Source organism: Plectropomus leopardus, chromosome 11, assembly GCF_026936395.1.
Source record: "Plectropomus leopardus strain MGB_pleo_1.0 chromosome 11, ASM2693639v1, whole genome shotgun sequence".
Lineage (NCBI taxonomy): Eukaryota > Metazoa > Chordata > Actinopteri > Perciformes > Serranidae > Plectropomus > Plectropomus leopardus.
The window spans coordinates 6,667,697-6,686,313 of NC_142186.1; the positions used below are offsets into that span (position 1 = coordinate 6,667,697).

The window sequence follows — 18,617 nt, forward strand, 5'->3', positions numbered from 1 at the left end:
TTAATTCTACTACTACTACTTCTACTTTAAGTATATGTAAGGGCTGCAAACGCACCTTCTGCTTGTACTGTCTGCAGAATCTGGACGTGAGTCTCTATGCTACCGAACTCACACATGTGATGCATGGTTTTTAGTTTAGTTTAGTTTAGTTTAAAACGAAAATAAAAACGAAAAGCGAAAAATTTGCGTGTCGGGAGGATATATAGCCTACCTCCTTCTCGTTCCTGAGCAGCACAAGGCGTGACTCTCACTTTTCCCACTGCCCCTTAACGCAGCATTAATACAGCGAATAACCAGCAGGAGCAGTCAGGAGTGGATCTCAGCACAGAGCGGACGCAGCTTCCTGGATGGAAACAAAACGCAGGGGCAGAGCAGACACACAAACATACACACTAACAGACCAGACAGGAGGGAGCAGGACGTCTGAACATGTTTTTAGTTTTTCTCTAAGCCTGGTGCGTGTGTGGACGAGGCGGTGACGGGGCGACAGTGGAATAAGGCGGTGACAGCAGAGGTTATTATAACAGCAGACTGTATCAACACATGTGCCTATGCCACAGTAAGAGCACTGCGGCTGTGGATCTGGACTCGGGCAGCTTCTACACCCAGTGGTCCAGAGGCAAGGTAGGTCCCCCCTCTCTCATCTGCTCATATTGTCTGCATTATACACACCATCCACTACCAACAACCTTTAACCCATTTGAGATATTACAACGTGAATGCGTCAGATTTTTGACCTATACGAGAATGCAACCTTGAGAGTGATGCAGATGTGTCAGATTTCATGCGTGGTCTGTTTTGCACTCTTGAGACGTCACACTGTTACTTTCTCATAAACAATGCTAACCTAATTGTAGAAATATATGCAAGTGACATTACTTTGGGAATATAACTGTAAATCACTGCAATCTAAATCAACATCATGCTGTAAGTGAAGGTTTGGATTCTCCCACCCCCATCATTTTTGTGCTGTGTTTCAACTTCATGTGCTCTTGCTTTAGGCTGCCTCCCAAAAACACACAGGTTACTGGGCCAGAAACCAAGAACGACACACAGGGAGTGATTGCAGCTGTATAAATGATGCCATATAAATTCTGCTACACACTCCCCGAGCACACAGACCCAGCTGCCTCCTTCCCAACACAGTGGCAGCCTGTGTAAAAGCAGCAGCAGCTTTTCGCCGGGCAGATCTGGTTTTCCGTTTCTGCCTCTCTGGTCAACAATGATGCTTTGATCCCCGTGGCTGGAATGCCATCTAGACCTTGATCCGTGAGGACTGCAAATCACTGAACGGGCAGCTCCACGCCTAAAGGGAACTGTTTGGACACAAGGGCGTTTTGATTAATGAATAGCTCTAACAGTGGAGAGTCAAGTTTGGATTCTTATTCTCTGCTTTAATTGCTTGCCGAGGGGCACAGATTGCAGTCGGGCTGGTTTTTGAACGCCAAAACTAATGGTGATGCATTTTGTATTGAAGCTTCTGGTTGTCAGCACTTTGTATCGACATTTAATTTATTTAGATTTTGTATGCAAACATTCAGAGTTGAAATGTGTCTAATGTGGCCTACTGCTCAAACTCATCCATGCAAACTTAAATCTCTTCACTGCATATCAGGTTATTCAGAAAAATTGTGACATAGTGGAAAATTCTTTAGTTGATACACAGTGATGGAAGTATGGGCAGCTGGAATCAGGATAGTTTATTTGGCCCAATTCTGGATGCATCCTGACTTATTTCTTCCGGCATGCAGAGTTTGGGCCAATAGTGGGTCTGGTTGTCTTTGACAACGGTCCGGTGGGGGCAGTGTCAGCAGCTAGAACCAGGCCAGTTTATTTGACCTGATTTTGGAGTGTCATTCATGCCATGTCAGGCAGCCAGACGCAGCCTGACTTTTTTTGTCTGGTATGCGGAGTTTGGGTGCTGGGCCAGGTCATTTTTGATAACTGCCCAGTGGTGGCAGTGGTGGCAGTGGTGGCGGCCAGATCAAAGCCAATTTACTTGACCTCATTGAGGGGCGTCCATCATGCAAAGTCTCAGCCGAGTCAGGCCACCAGATGTGGCCCGACTTTTTTCTTTTGGCATTCTGAGTTAGGCCAATGCTGGGCCAGGTCATTTTTGATAATGGCCCAGTGTTGGCAGTGGTGGCGGCCAGACCAAGGCCAATTTATTTGACCTGAGGGGCGTTATTCATGCAAAGTCTTAGCCGAGTTGGGCAACCAGACATGGCTAGACTTATTTCCTCCAGTGTGTAGAGTTTGGGCTGATCAGGGTTTGGGGTCTCAGGGTCTCAGGGTTTGGGCCAGGTCATTTTTGGCAATGGCCCAGTGATGGCAGTGTTTGCAGCTGGAACCAGGCCAGTTTATTTGACCTAATTCTGGGGCTTCATTTATACCAAATCTCAGCCAAGTTGGGTAACCGGATGCAACCCCACTTATGGTGTGCCAGGTTTTGGCGACTGCTGGGCCAGGTCATTTTTGACAACAGCCCTGTAGTGGCAGTGTCAGCAGGTGGAATTGGGCCAGTTTATTTGTCCTCGTTATGACGAATCATTAAAATCAAGTGTCCAAGTAAGCAACCAGATGCGGCCTGATTTATATTTTACAGGGTGCAGATTTTGAACCGATGTTAGCTAAGTCATTTTTGACAACATCCCAGTAGTGGCAGTGTCGGCAGGTGGAATTGGGCCAGTTTATTTGTCCTGATTCTGAGCCGTCATCCATGCCAAGTCTTAGCAAGTTTGGCAAACAGATGCAACCTGCCTTATTTTTTCCGGTATGCTGAGTTTGAGCTGAAGCTGAGACAGGTCATTACGGCTACTTGGGTAGTTAAACTGCTTAATATCAAAGGTGGAAGGACACTGATTAGTCGGTTTCTCTGAGATAAAAGCAGTTCCCACAGCCTCATCTGTTGACAGATGGCTGGTAATCTCAAGTTCCTCGAAACTTAGAAGTTGTTCAGGAATGAAAGGCTTTACACTGTTATTAAATACATATTGGCGTTTCCACGCAACAAAGCTAGCCAACTAGAGATCTGTCATTTTCTCGCTTGGGCAGGATAGGGCAGGCTGACAGTTATGTGGGATGACGACTGCAGACGGCTCAGCTCACCTGTCTAAAAGCAGGAAGATACACCATGACTGTGCAGAAACTCCAACGTGCTCTGCTACACAGGCTCCACTATCAGTCATCTGCATGTATGCCACAGCTGATTAATCATACATAATAAAAGAGCACTCACTGAAGAATTTAGGACACTGGTGGTGATGGCTGTATTGATTGAACGGCACCAAAATTTTCCTGCCAACTTTAACAGCCATCTGAAATAGAGAGCAGTGTGTGGGATAATGTGTGATTTCAACAGCTCAGGCTGCAGAGTGTGTTTTTAACGCCACCGTTTCCTGTGTGACCCCGTTCCGTGTCCAACCACTGTTATCTACAGGATTAATCGCAAATCCCAGATTATGGGTTTATTATTTCTTGTGCTGTTTGGGACTGGACAGTACCAAAGAGACAGTTTTTGGGTTTGGCGATTTTTGGTTCCATTAACACCAGATTTGGCCTTTTATTATCCACCAATCTCTGCAAGAGGGTAGCTTTATTAGTCATTTTTTTTTAAAAAGTTTAAAAAACGAAATTAAAATTTGTCTTTGATCCTGCTACATCCTTGGAGTTGAAGGATGAGTTGATTAAAATCACCAGCTACTATGAAGATTCCATCTGGTTGCTTGATGATGTTGCTTCTGATGGCATCATTCAATTCCTGCAGTGCATTTTTTGAATTTGCATCAGAATCTTGTGTCTTGTCTGCTCTGATTAAGGTAAGCCCATCCAGTAACTCTAATTTCCTGTTGCTGAGTGAGCCTCAATCGCATCGTATCCATTTTATTCTCCTGTGACCGGACATCAGCCAGAAGAAGGCATGGTAGAGGAACAGCTTTGATGCCTGCTCTCCTCCCTCTCTTTGTCCAGCGCTTTTGGTTTTGTATATCCCCTCTGGTCTGACTGGCTGCTCGGCGTATGCTGTTGGTAAAAGTAGTGCATAATGTTTGGTAACTAAGGATGAATCAAATATTACACTGATGCTTGTAGCTGTAATTGAACAGATGTCGTGTAATATACATTTTGTGTATTTTGTGACCATTGTAGTAGTGTGGCTCTATGAATGGCAGTGCCAGTCTGTTGGTTGGCTGGTCCATCACTTTGGTGCAGACTGATTTTTTGCTCTTCTTACTTTTGATCTAGCATTAGCTCTAATGCTAATTGGCAAATGTTAGTATGCTGACATGCTAAACTAAGATGGAGAATATGGTAAAGATTTCTGCTTAACATCAGAACTGTATCGCTATCATTGTTAGTATGTTAGCAGACTGATGTTGGCATCGGCCTGTGGCTCAGAGCACCACTGTGTCTAAAAATACAGCCTCCAAGAGCTGCCAGCATGGCTGTAGACTCTTGTAAAATGGATAGTTTCACATTAAAAACATACATTTTATAACCCTACTTAGCTATTTTACTGAGAACCGCACATCAGAAACATTGAACTGAAAAAATTTTGGTTAGTCTCTCCTTCCTCTTATTAAAGTCAGTTTTAGTCAAAACTTTTCAAAAGCATTTAAATTCATTTGAATAAGGTTCCCTCTTTTCCATCTTTCTGCGCCCTATATGTAAGCTCAGTGTTGACTTAGCTCCAATATCTCCTGTGGCAACACAAGCGTGTATTTACCATGTTTCTACAAAACAATGGACATTCAATTCTTCCTGTCAGATTGAATAAGGAGCTGGTCAGTAACTGTAGACTTAGTAAATACAAACCTTAGACTTTGGCCCTAAAATGACATGACGAGGAATCAATAATACCGCAGTAATTACACATAATTATGTTTTACTTAATGTACCACGCAGCTTCGAACAATGACTAATTCATGTCTCGGGTAACAAGACAATGACAATGTAATGCCTGAGGCAGAGGTGAAGTCATCACAGTTGGTATGCCAGTTACCAGAAGAGATGACAGGTTTCAAAAACAGGGTGCAGTGTTGTCAGAAGGCAGGGCAACAGTCGTGTGAACTACTACAAAGAGGGAGAAAACTGTTACACCTTTTCTGAAGATACAAATACATTAGTGCTGTTTCTGCTTTCAGGAATATGGAGGCTGTAGCTCCTCTCCGTCCCCAGCAGAAGGGCTAGGATCAGCCTGATTTCTACCTCCCAATCGCTCCAACATGGCCAGCAGGAGTAACACCCTAAGTCTGGAAGCTGGCGAATCGACACCAGGGACCCCTGAGGCTGGCGCTAACCCCCAGCAGCAATCTGAAGCCTTCTGCAAGCTGTGCCTCAGCGAGCAGCCGCGTGCAGCCACCAAGGAACTGCTAAGCTGCAACTGTGTCTTCTGCACAGCGGTAAGAAAAGACAAACCAGTTTACTCCAGGCATTTACAGCAGATAATGCTCATACCCAGGTGTTCCAGCAGCTCAGGGTTGCTCAAGGACACTACTACAGAACACAGCTATTGAGATCAAACCTGTGAACCTTTGTTGAAACAGAGAAGGGTGCCCCCAGGCTATATTTAGATTGAAGTTATCCTCTACTCATATTGCTCATGCTTTTAGTCATCTTCTGTAGGCCGTGAAGATTTCACAAAAGTGATTAAATAGTAAACTTTTCTTTAGGCAATTTAGGCAACTCTCCAATGTTTAAATGACTTGGAATAGGATGCTCTTTTTTATTGCAGCACCACTTCCTGCCGTAAGATCTTAAAATAGATCATTTGATGAGCGAATGTTGCATATTACAACTTTAGTGAAAAGAAGTGGTTTCGACACAGCTGACTTTCTCTCGTTTACTTTCTCTGTCTTGTCCTTAGAATTTTTTGTGATTTATCACAGCTGTTTTCTCATATTTATTGTTCATATTTCCTGGGAGCTTTTTCAATCCTTTTATGAGAAAATAAGTGCTATCACCAGAGCACCAAGCTGTATCATTTAAAACAGAAGCACAGAGATCTACTGCTACACTGCTCTGGTCTAATACGTGCCTGCCTGGCATATCGAAACTGAGACGCTGGTGTTAGGCCCTGACACAGAGAGGTTGTTAGATAGTGGCAGGTGTTAATCTCTGTCCAAGGTAGCCAAGTTGTCACTGTTGCACACACAAGGTCACACAGATAAAACACACACACACACACACACACACACACACACACACAAACACACATATATATGCAACGTCACGGGGAAAAGCTAGGGAAATGGATACTGTAAACCCTGCTTATCAGCTAAACTCTATTTTATAAACCTGAAATATCTCCTCCAGTCTGTCTCAAGAGCACAGAGAGAACTGTTGCTATTGTTTTTTCACTCCAGATCAGTTTTTGGATGTACATCATGCTTTATGAGAACCCTCATGACAAGCAGATGTTTGTACATACAAATGAGTCAAAAAGCATGTTCCTTTCCTCCAAGATAGATTTGTCTTTCCTCAGAAAGGTGACATATAAATGTTTTTATTTTCTGTTCCTCAAAACTGTCTGCCTTTGCGCAATGTTAAGTTCCTCCTATGATTCCATATTTCATGTCTTGGGCAACATATGACTTTTGATGTGTGAATACTGATAAGAAAGTCATGTTTGTGTGGAATTTCATTTGCCCTATTTGTAAAAGAGGTCATTTTTCCGACGCTTTCTTTGCTTACTACATTTGTCATGAGTAGACTGTCATGTATTGTGTGTTTTTTCACCAAGGGTGGATGATATATTGTTAAATATGTTACTTTTGTGAGGACATTATGGTTCCTTTTTCAGTCAGTATGTAGACTAAAGCTGCTGTGTTGTTCCTCCCTCTCTAGTGTTTGGAGCAGTATGTTCAGCTTGCCATCAGGGAGGGTGGGGGGGCACCCATCACCTGCCCAGATATGGCCTGCCAAAAGACCGGAGTGCTACTGGACTCTGAGGTATGTCCTGCTTAAAACCAATGATATGTAGGTCATGAGTGAAACCACAAAAAGCCTTCAGAGGCCATTAAATACGAAAATAATGTTGATTTTTCTACATTGCTGCAGTTTTTTTCAGTCCAAAGTGGTGCAAGCAAATTTCTACCGAAATATGAAGTTGGACTTTCACTCTGGTGTTTTTAAATGTGTGTGGGCTAGATTGACTAAGATGGTGTGAAAATGCTGTGTACCCAGCCTTAATGAAACTCACAAGGGATTTCTTTTGAGTGTAAAGAGTAAAATGAGGTAATGTGAGCAGTCAGACAGAAAGCAAAACTCCTTGTGCTGTTGAAAAAGCTTAAACTGCTGATTCACAAACAAATGGAAATTCTGCTCCTGGTTTCCTCATTTGTAATGTTTTTCTCATCCAAATACAACTGCAAGAAACTTATTGGAAGAAAAAAACTCCTCAAGTAGTTATTGGACTTCCATTTGAATTACAGTGGAGTGAAGAGTCTCCATTCTGTGAGGCGTCATCTTAGACTGTATCAATATTATTATTGATGGTATTTGATGAGCTGCAGTTTTTGGCATTTTCTCACTTGCTTTATTTTTTCAGCCTTGGAGGTTCAGAAGTTAGATCCATTCCTCTCTCCTTCACAGCTCCAACATCTTGTCCAAATTTTGCTAATTTTGGCTCCAAAAATCCAAGATGGCAAAGGCAAAAATGCCAAACGTCACAGTAGCCATGTCCATTATTTTTTTAACATTCAGTGAGTAGAATTGAGTTGACTGTTGTATTTCTAAACCCTTGTTATTGTATGGGGAAGTCTGTTTTTATTCTCTAAAGATTGAAATAAGAAATTAGAAAAACTGAAATAAAGACTTTTCTCAAGCTTGCTGGTCTTAAAAATGTGGCTAATTGGCATCACTTCCTGTAAGGTAATGTTGGTTTAAGCAAATATCTTCATTATTTGTAGACCTTTATTGTTGATGATATGCAGATGTCATCTTGAAGTTTTTATTAAAACACAAAATGGTATAACTATAACTACTGTGGTGTCGTAGAAATAATGCAGCAAATTACAGTTACTAGGTGACCAGTTAATCCTTGATGATCTTTGAGGCATCAGTTCATCAACAACCATGCAAAATAGTTTCACTTTAACAACCATGAAGATATGTATTTATTCATCCATTAGGGTTTGAAAAAGGTACTGGATTTTTTAAAACTTTTGTGCATGTTTCTTGCATTCACACAATATTCAGCATCACAGCTCTGCGTGAACAAAACATGACTAAAGCAGGACCTCTCTGTGTTGTGTGATTGCAGATAGCTAGCTTGGCCCTGGAAGATCAGGTGGATCTGTACCAGCGACTGAAGTTTGAGAGAGGTACGTGTTGTTGTATTAGCATGCTGATGACTGGCAACAGGCAATGGGCTATTTCAGGTCACACTTCAGCCGCATCATTACACTAAGCAGCACCACAGATTGCTGAGCTCCACATGCCTTGGATAATGCCTGTTCTTTTTACTGTTCTGCTGTGGTCTAGTTTTACCCAGAAGGTTATTGACACTGTGGCTTTATGACCTTCAGTTAAACCAAATATCACCTGCAGAAAATTCAATAACAGATGTTTCAAGAGCTTCCTGTTACTATTCTGTTAAAATTGAAGTATTAACCCTTAGAAACCTGGGTTTTTGTCACAGTTCTTACTTTGCATTCAGATGCCTTTCACGGGTATTCAGTCTCTTGAACCTGAGGCAAATTGGTTTGGTTTATTTTTAAAACATGGGGTGGGGGGATGGGGACAATGATAAACTTGGCAAGGAATGTCCTGCCAGTTGCAAGAAATTAGTAGATTTTGAAAATTATTTTTAAAAATAATGTGTTTTACAGAATTATAATTTTAAGCAACTTTCCACTGTTTTAAGTTTGTGTTTGTTTAGTTTATTTTAAACTAATTTTCAGACAATTACAACAAGTTGCAAGTTACCTTCTTCTCATGCCTTTGGAAGAAAGGCCAATTTTCCCTGGTTAAAAAGGGTTCAGCATTTCAGTGCGAATAAGTGGTATGACCTATGTGTAGCAGATTGCACCATTAGTTGTGGAAATGAGAAGGCAGATTGTATCTCTGTGATTTACTGGTGACCTGGGAACAGCAAGAGAATAACTGTTGATGTAGGTTTCTGTTGACATTTACAAATTGCGCACTGGGGTTAGTCTGCCTTGTGGCTATATTGGCCCTTTACAGTTGCACAATAACAATACACTGTGAAGCCAATAATAGTTATTGTTTACTCTGGCCATAAATCACAAGACTCATAATACTGGAAGAATAAAGAAGTGCAAAGTACAGGCTGTGTTGCAACAATGTTTCCCTTCTGTTATGATTCATGTTGAAAGTAGACTATGAGCTGGTAAAGTGGATCAGATTATTAAAACTCCAGCTTTTGTTTTGGTTGTAAAACATATGCCAGTTTTCTTTTCGTTTTGTTTTTCTTGTTAGCATGCTAACAGTAAACTAAGATGGTTAACATGGTGAACATTACCTGCTAAACATCAGCATGTTAACATTGTTGTGAGGATGTGAGCATGCTGACACTGAGCTCAAACTGCAGTTGTGCCTGAAGTACAGCCACTAAATCAAATCTTGTAGTGTAACATGTTTTTTTTTGTGTAATAACTGGGTAATTTAACATAAAAAAGAAATGCTGTAATATTCATTATTCATTCACTATGTTATCATGAGTGTATAATCACTGGAAAATAGGAGTTGTTGTGTTTTTGTTACCTTAGAACGAGCTGTTTATAGAGCACCACAGTAATGAGTCCTAAAACCCACAAATGAGTTAGAATGTCAGCATCTCCTGATCCCTTGTCTAAAAGTCAGTGGGTTTTTTGAATGGGTTTTTGGTTATTAGCCTGAAATAAGATCTGTGGTTAACACATGCTTAAGAGACTGTCATGTTTTGTTCTGTGCCATAAAATATGTCAGTAAATACCCCACAAATATTTTAGCTTTTTTTGTAGGTTGCATACAAGCTGCTAAATGAAATCACAGAACGTCAATACTCCACACTGCGCAGAACACGACTTTACAGCCTTATTGTGGTGGTGACGTTGATTCATGCAACTGTACTGTAGTTAGTTTATGGCCGAACATTAGCTTTTTACTTCTAGTGATTGCATTAAGGCTTCACAGATCCTGAAAGTGGTGTTCAGTAATGAAGATTATCTTGCTGAACAAAATGTCTGTGAGCCTATTTTCCAGCCTAATCCAAAATCCAATGGAAAACTCCCATTGGATTTTGATAAGGGAACCAGAGCGATGCTAACTATTGTGTCAGCCTGTTGTTTGCCTTCGTCATCCCTGCAGCACTCTGTTGTCGCATGCACATAGATAGGGAACTAAACTAACTGTGTTGGCAGGTTGATAGAGTGAAATGCTGCTAGTAAGATGGTGAAGGAATGTGTTATGTACGTTGTTATGTCAGAGTTCTATTCTCAGACTGTTGGCAGTCATAAGTGGACCAAGCAGTCCCTGTGCTTTTACTTAACCCACCACATCCCAAAAGTTGTAACTAATGAGTTAACACATAATGCTAAGACTAACCAGTGATACAGTATTCTTCTTAGAGCTGGATGTTTTCACTGTCAGTTAATCTGACTTGATTTTCACATCTGCCGTCAAGATATTTAATTTATGATGATATAAATCAACAAAAACAAAACACTAGATCATAACATATGAAAAGCTGGAATTAGTCAATGTTGGCTCTATAATTTCACAAATGACTTAATTTATGACTTAAGGGTTGGGCTACTAATTGTTTGAGCACTAATTAAGTTCATTCCAAAGCAGCAGTAATACTGATATACTGAAAGCACTGATACAGATAGTTTTGCTAGTATTACTTGGGTTTAAAGAATAGCAAAACATGCATGTGTTTAGTTTCTATCATCTGCTGCACATCTAGTTGATGTCTACTTCAGAGATTCACAATCACATCCTCTCTTTGCTTCCTGCAGGGGTAAAGCTGGACCCCAGTAAAGCCTGGTGCCCAGTTTTTGAATGCCAGGCGGTGTGCAATGTGCCGCTGAGCAGCGAGGGCCAGCCCACCGCTGTGTCCTGCCTGACCTGTCACACCATCTTCTGCTCTGGGTGCAGAGGGCCCTGGCAGGACGGCCATACCTGCCCTGAGCGTCAGCCCATGATGTCGCCCTCACCCTCCCATGAAAGCAGGTCAGTGAGTCAGCCGCTTGGTCAGCCGCAAGGCGCCTGCAGCCACAGAGTGTGAGCTGCACTGATGATGTGCTGAAAACAGAATCAATGTGTGAGTTCAGGATACTGAGGAATCTACAATGAAACACTTGTTACTGCTTTAAATAGTCTGAATCGTGACTGCATTTAGGGATTTTAATAACTATTCAGTTTAACAGTATTACCTTTAACTGTTTGTATTTACGTTGACTTGATTACACAAGTGATGTGTAGCTCCTCGTCTCCCAGTAGAGCCCCTGAGTTGAATATACAACAAACATTATTTCAGGAGTAATATCTTAGTATTGCTCAGCAGTGCCCTGTGTGTAGTCCCTGTTGTGCAGCTCCATTACTGTGCTGCTCTGAGCTGTGCTCTGATGTCATTGGGGAGTCACTGACTTATATTGGAATTCCATTGTCTCTGTGCCGAAGGGAGGAGGAGGAGGGCGGGCACCGAGCCATGTAGTTCACTGTACAGACCAAGCCTGTGCACTGCAGTGATGGAGGGGTGGTATCTTCAGTGTGTTGTGGAGGATGGAGCAGGCGCAAGGAGAATGAAGGGAGATCAACTTTAAGTTTGAACTTGAGAGCATGATAAACATTTGCCTCAGCTGGCAGGTTTAGTCATCAAACGCATTGTTAGTGTACCAGGGCCATAGCCAATCTTTTAGAAATTCCGCGCAATAGAGTCAGACTACTTTAAGTAATTCCATTTCAACAAGCACAGGCTTACCTCAAGAAATGTTTCTTCTGTTTTGAGTATTGTACAGCATTTTTCACAGCATATGAGTTGTTACAGAAAAATGTTTGGTTCGTGCACAGGATGTAATTCTTTGGCCCTGAAAGTTATAAAAGTGGTGGTAAAAAGGCGTAGGGACTAACATTAGGTCTTGACAGGGTTTGCTAACCAGTTAGCTGCTATATCTTTATGTGTTAATATGTCAAAACTGTGTTCACAGTTTGTTGTCTTGCCCCCAGGTGGTCAAATGAAATAGATTAAATCCGGGTTGTAGATTTTAAATCTAAAAAAATGGTGTGATGAGCAGCAAAGGACTGGGCATTATATTGATATTGTGATATGAGACTAGAAATCATCTTACATTTTGGATATTGTATGTGTTTTCCTGGTCCTAAAGGCTCTATTACAGTAAAGTGATGTAATTTTCTGAACTCACTAGATTGTTATAGCTGTTCTATTAATTTGCCTTTACCTGCTTAGTCATTATATCCACATCTGGATATAAAATCTCATTGTGTAAATATTTGTAAAAGTACCAGCTGGATGGAGGGAGGTATATGGTGAAAAATATTGTGATATTTGTTTTTTTCCCCATACTGTCCAGCCTTAAATCAGCCTGGTACAATTTGTTTAAATTGTATAATGGAAATGGAAACTCTTCATGTGACTGAAACACTGAAATTGACTTCAAGGATTTCAGTGGAAGCTATGGCCCTGTAGTGTACGTACAGAATACTTCCCTCATACCTTTGGATCCCAAAATAATTAACCCAGTTCAAAGTGAGCACTGACCCTTAACTCTGCTGCTAAATAAAGAGTTCACACTCTGCCCTGGAGACTCCCGGGTCTTCATGGCTTAACATACTGATGTTCTGTCCTGTGTTTTTCTCCGGATGCACAGGGCCCGCTCCGACAGTGACTCTGACATCCCCATCAAGCAGTGTCCCATGTGTGGTATCTACATTGAGAGGAACCAGGGCTGTGCACAGATGCTGTGTAAGAGCTGCAAACACACCTTCTGCTGGTACTGTCTGCAGAATCTGGATGTGAGTCTCTTCTGCTACCTAACTAAAACATTTGATGCATTAAATCTAAAAAAAGATTTTTAGTTTAGTTTAGTTTAGTTTAGTTTAGTTTAGTTTAGATTAAACTGCATAAAAACAGACAACCACCATCACCAACAAACTTGAAAACAACAAACAAAAACAAAAATGAAAATTTACAGAAGAAAACAACGAAAGATAAAAAACAAAGACCAGAAAAAGGAACCAGTCAGTAAACATTAATCCAATAAAACCCCAAAATCTTTTTAGAATTCTTTAAAGATGATGAGCTCTTGATAATGTGTACTTCATCATTCCATATCTGTGAATGGAGATATCTGAGGGAATACTGGCCATGTTTTGTTTTGTTTAACATAAGGTGAAGCTGATTGACCTTTCCAGTATTAAATGAATGAATCTGTGAATTAAATATAAATAAATTGCTAAAGGATGGTGGTATAGCTCAGTTTTGAACAGGGGATGAAACAAAACAGTGTCTAGCTATCTGTCTGTTCTCCAGAAGTTTTACAGCCATGCTTACAATATCTCAGCCTCTGTTTCACTATCTTTAGCTTGTTTGAATGTCCTTGATGATTGCTGGATAGTAGATTTCTTGTCTTAACGTGCACGCTTTGCAACTACAGGGTGATATCTTCCTGAGGCATTATGATAAGGGACCGTGCAGAAACAAGCTGGGACACTCCAGGGCCTCGGTTATGTGGAACAGAACGCAGGTGAGGTCACTCAGCAGACAGCAGAGCAGATATACAGTATTCATTTCAGGGTTGTGATGACACTGTCACTGTCTGAGTGAATTAGCCTGCAGAGCCAATCATCTGTGAGTGGTTAGTTATTCGTGGTCAGTTATTCATGCATGGGTTTGATTTTAGTAAAACTTTGTCATCACACGACTGGGATTGGACATTAAAGATTTTGGACTCCATCCCAGCTGCACTGTTTGGCTGTCAAATCAGTTAGTCACTGTTGGAATACTCTCTAGTGAGGACATTACAGGAAGCTGTACAGGACAGGAAAGCTTCCTTTCTGGCACATTTCTTGTACTCTTTATTGTAAATTTAAACAAAAGCTGAAAACCATGCATAACACAACTCTCAACTTTCTCTTTAAAGACCCACGAGGTGTGTGAAGCTTGTTTTTAGTGCTTTGTTTTCCACCAGTGTGCCCAAATAGCCCTTTATCAGACATTAAGCTGAACTAATCCCAGGGCTAATCTCAAATTCCTGCCCTGTAATGACGTTTTCTGTCTCACAAAATGATTGGCCGCCAAACCTACTTTCTTTCCACTTTCTTGCTCTGATGCTATCATCACATGATTAGAATCAAGTTTGCAGTCCAACTCCAACACACTTGTTCCTTGCAAAACAACTCATACCTGGTTACACCCTTGCCTAACAGGTCCTTTAAGTTTTACAATCTGCTTGTCACACATTCCACTGCCAGTGTAACTTCCTCTTAGCTGCATGCAAACAGTGCTGTGATGACATTTACACATTTATTTACAGTGTACTGCCGACAACATTTGCACATTTTCAAAATTCAGATTTGAAATAATATGACACATGATTATGCTGACTATGTGGATACCCGATTCAGCACACTCTCAGCCACAAGAGCATAGTGAGGTCAGACAGTGATGTTGGGTGATGAGGCCGGCCTCACAGACGGCATTCCAGCTCACCCAAATGGTGGTGGATTCGCTGAGGTCACAAGTCAAATTTTTCCATACCTAACTTTGAAACCAGGCTCTCGCAAAGGGACATTGTCATGTTGAAGGAGGAAAGGGCTCAACACAAACTTTTACCAAAAAGCAAGAAACATAGTAATGCCGGGATACCAATGTATATTATTATAGCATATGTCACATTAAGATATCCTTCAACTAGAGCTAAGGGGCCTAAATAGTAGGCTATATGTAGGGAGTTAGATGGTATTGGCAGTATAAAAAAATAGCTTCAGTTAGCAGGAACTGCTTTTAATGAACAGATCATGGTTTTTGACTTAACGTCCACACATCCCATTCCTAAAATTCTTCAAATTTTGCACAAACATCCATTTGAGCTCAAAGGTCAACGGTCAAATTTCACACAAATGTCTAATAGGATAAAATGATAAAGAGATTACATTGTAAATCCAAAAGGTCAAAGGTCAGCTTCATAATGACATGTTTTCTGCCTATTAATCAATGGCATATCTTTGTAACAAAACAGGAAACTTTTTTTTCCATCCATCTTCAAACTGTGCTGATTGTAAACACCTGTGCTGCCAGGTTGAAGATGTGTGAACCATCCATGTTTTAGAATATGTTGCTTTTTTGCAACAACATACGGATTTGAAATATTGTTTACTGTCGTGGCTTCGTATGAGTCTGGACAGAAGTGTTCGTAAACCAACTGCTTCTTGACCTGTTCGCAGAGGCATACAACTGTAAGGCGGTTACCCTTATTTCATCAGTGTTTCTTTCCCACTATCTGCGATTGGTTTCAGCTTGAAGCTTTGGGTCAATTTACAGGCGCTTTGTTGTGCGATGAAGCAACACCTCCCAATAACGTAAAGCAGGGTTCATCAATGTTTTGTCCGAGAAATTGTTGCAAAAGGCAAAATATGTTGTATTTATGTATGCAAAGAAAAAAAAACAGCTTTCAAATAATTATTAATTAACAACAATATGGCAGCCCCCTTAGGGGTCCTGGACCCCCTGTTAAAGGCCCAGTCAATAAATGATTTATATTACATACTTTTTATGCTCTTACATATGATAAAATGCTGTGTAGAGGCTGATGGAGACTACAAGTCTTTTAAGCAACAGCCTTATTTATGACAGTAATTACATCAAGGTATCAAAATCAGTATTGTTAAGGACTTATTTGTGTTAAAATGCTTCATGCACCACTAATTATTTAATATTAGAACTGTGGGGCGCATTATCACCTATTAAACAAGCCGTAAACACAACACTGACATATCATATCGTTGGTGTGGCTGACATGGTAGCCTATTTACACATCCAGCAGAGTCAGAGCAACATTAGCACTGATTTATGTTTCCGACTTGATGAAAGTAAATACAATATTCTCTCTCTTTTATGCCCTGTTTTGTTCTTCACCAACTCCTGGGGGGAATGTTTGGCTCTTTAGCTGCTGTTAACTTTGTCTCTTCACTATTTAGTGCAGGGGAGGTTGTGCACAGTTAGTTTTTATCAGAGCATTTTCTCTGAAAACAGCTGCCTGTGGCTAGAAATAAGGTTGGTGAGAGCAGCTATACTGAACCAAAACTGGGGGCCATAAAATAAAAGCAACGGGCTGTAGGATTTTAAATGCTCCATGGAGGTGAGGCAACTGTAGAGCTGGGTGATAATGCTTTAGTAAGTGCTACCACTTTGGCATTACACTCACTCATTTGAGCCTTTGTTAATATAAAACACTGATTAGTGAAGCTTTAACAATGTTGCTGTGTTGTGCTTTAGGTGGTGGGCATCCTGGTGGGGGTCAGCATCATCGTGCTGGTGACGTCTCCCCTCCTCCTGCTGGCCTCGCCCTGCATCCTGTGCTGCATTTGCAAACCCTGCAGCGGGAAGAAGAAGAAAAAGAAGAAGAAGAAGACAGATCTCAGCCAACCGGACTCCTCCACATCATAGCAGCTCTCCTTCTCATCAGCTCAGCCCAGGATCACTAATCTCATGAAGCCCGATGAAACCGAGACGGTGCAAAATAAAATTGTGCAAACTGCATGGTTGGAGCAACAATGGAGTACTTTTTTCAGGACTCGATGGACTGGGAGCCTTGAATATGGTTCAGTGATATTGTCGAGATCAACAAGTCCAGACTTGCATCTTAAAGCTCAGTGAGAGAGCAGCTCAAAAATTACTCTTGAATTATAAGTACATGGACTTTATGTGGTGCAGGTGTAAATATGAGGAGAATGACTGTAACTCGCCTTGCTGTTGTCAGTTGCACAACAGGTAGTGAGGAGATTGTGCGGTGGCTGGGAGTTTTCCTTGACAGGGCTTTTGTTATCTCTCTCTCTCGCTCTCTCTCTCTCTTTTACACAAACATACACACACACACTTGCACACATGCAGTTCAAAGTGCAACACCACCCTCATGTGCCAAACGTCATGATGCCAAACCAGATGTGTTGGGTGCTCAAGTGCCTCGCTCTACAGTGCCTGGTGCTTGGTTGTATTTGTTTTGCCTTCCATTCTATCTTTATCTTATGCAAAAATGTTAGCATTATGAAAATGGACAACCGTCAGGATCACACAGGGTTATATTTCCCTAAACAATGCAAAACATTCTTTCACAATGGGAGAAGGCAAACGGCGTCACGTGTGCACTGTATATTCTGTGCTGATAAGAAATATGATAGGGCTTCAGTGGTGCACAGAGAACTCTTCTTCTGCAAATGTTTGTTGTTTCCACCTGGCATAATGATCCAGACCAAAGGCTCTAAAGGACAATGTGTACTTTTCTAAAGTGTGTTGTGTATTTATGGGTTATGTGTGTATGGTTATCATTTCTACATTTCTGTTGATGTTTCTGCATCAGACATTTTATAAAAGCGCCATTGTAATTAAAATAAACACACTGCATTGAACATGCATCAGATGGTGTTTGCTAGTGACACTTATCACTTCACTGCTTCACTTTTGTCTTTGCACAAAGGTCACAAGAGGAGTGTACATGGGAGATGATATAGCAGGAGTGAAAAAATGTTGTTGTTCTCACCATGGAGAATGTAGGCATGGTGCTGTATGGATTACCATGGAAGAGTCTTAAACCTTGACTCAGCAAACAGAGTTGGCACACTTCTTCTGGAAGTTTGCTCCAGATGCAAGCAGTGCATTAAAACTGAACCTAAAATAATAATTAAGACCAGTGAGCCAGACAACTTAAAGCCACAGTTAAAGAGCAATCTTTTCAGTTTAGTTTTTAAAGATGATAGTACTGGAGCACACCTAACACGACTGGGTAGGATATTCCAGCGGCCTGGATCACAAAGCTAAAGGCAGTTTCACCAATTTTTGTAAAGACGGCTGTTTTCCCAAAGCATCTTGGTAAAGAGAGTTGCTCCTCACAAAATTATAAGAAAATTCTCAGAATGATGACGTTTTTTAAAAACAATTTCCCCTTAAAGTTTTTATAACAATTTCAGCTTAAAGTTAAGACCTGGGGCTGTATTAACAAAGCTTCCCAGCACTAAAAGTTGTTCCTCGTGCCAAAATTATATTTATTCTATTTTCAAAGAATTTCCTCTTAAAGTAGAGACTATATCCTGGTAAAAAAAAAACTGCAACAGTGCAACAGTGTGATTACAGAAATATAACTTTCAAGAAGAAGACTGCTTCTTTAATACTGGAGCTATTTGCAATAGGACCTCCTGACCAAGGCCCACTTTCTGGTTTTGATTACTGATGGCCAGCAGACCCCCAGTTAATGGTTGCTGCAGCCACCTGGATTCAGCCAGTACAAATCCCAGCTCAACTTTCTGTTGCTGCCGTTACACAGGTTAGACCAAGCACAACGCGGATTTGGATTTGAGGACATTCAGGACCTTTGTTGAGGGTCTGAGGGACCCTTCGCTGGCACTTTTTTGATAATCATGTCCTATTTTGAGGCTGTATA

At 41.1% G+C, this 18,617-nt stretch overlaps 1 protein-coding gene across 1 annotated transcript; it reads left to right on the plus strand.

Moving 5' to 3' along the window:
* Positions 1-297: 297 nt before the first annotated feature.
* On the plus strand, positions 298-17,595 carry rnf144b (ring finger protein 144B). Its single transcript, XM_042489828.2, has 8 exons — positions 298-624; positions 5,142-5,399; positions 6,844-6,948; positions 8,261-8,321; positions 10,962-11,175; positions 12,834-12,978; positions 13,620-13,709; positions 16,460-17,595. The coding sequence occupies exons 2-8, from the start codon at positions 5,223-5,225 to the stop codon at positions 16,628-16,630; spliced, it is 963 nt and encodes a 320-aa protein (XP_042345762.2). The 5' UTR covers positions 298-624; positions 5,142-5,222; the 3' UTR covers positions 16,631-17,595.
* Positions 17,596-18,617: the final 1,022 nt, after the last annotated feature.

What these genes read in the sequence shown, in the direction of transcription:
- rnf144b (XM_042489828.2), top strand. Translation starts at nt 5,223, where the DNA reads ATGGCCAGCAGGAGTAACACCCTAAGTCTGGAAGCTGGCGAATCGACA. An exon ending in ACTGTGTCTTCTGCACAGCG is followed by an intron (nt 5,400 to 6,843) that starts GTAAGAAAAGAC and finishes CTCCCTCTCTAG; the next exon opens with TGTTTGGAGCAGTATGTTCA. An exon ending in GAGTGCTACTGGACTCTGAG is followed by an intron (nt 6,949 to 8,260) that starts GTATGTCCTGCT and finishes GTGTGATTGCAG; the next exon opens with ATAGCTAGCTTGGCCCTGGA.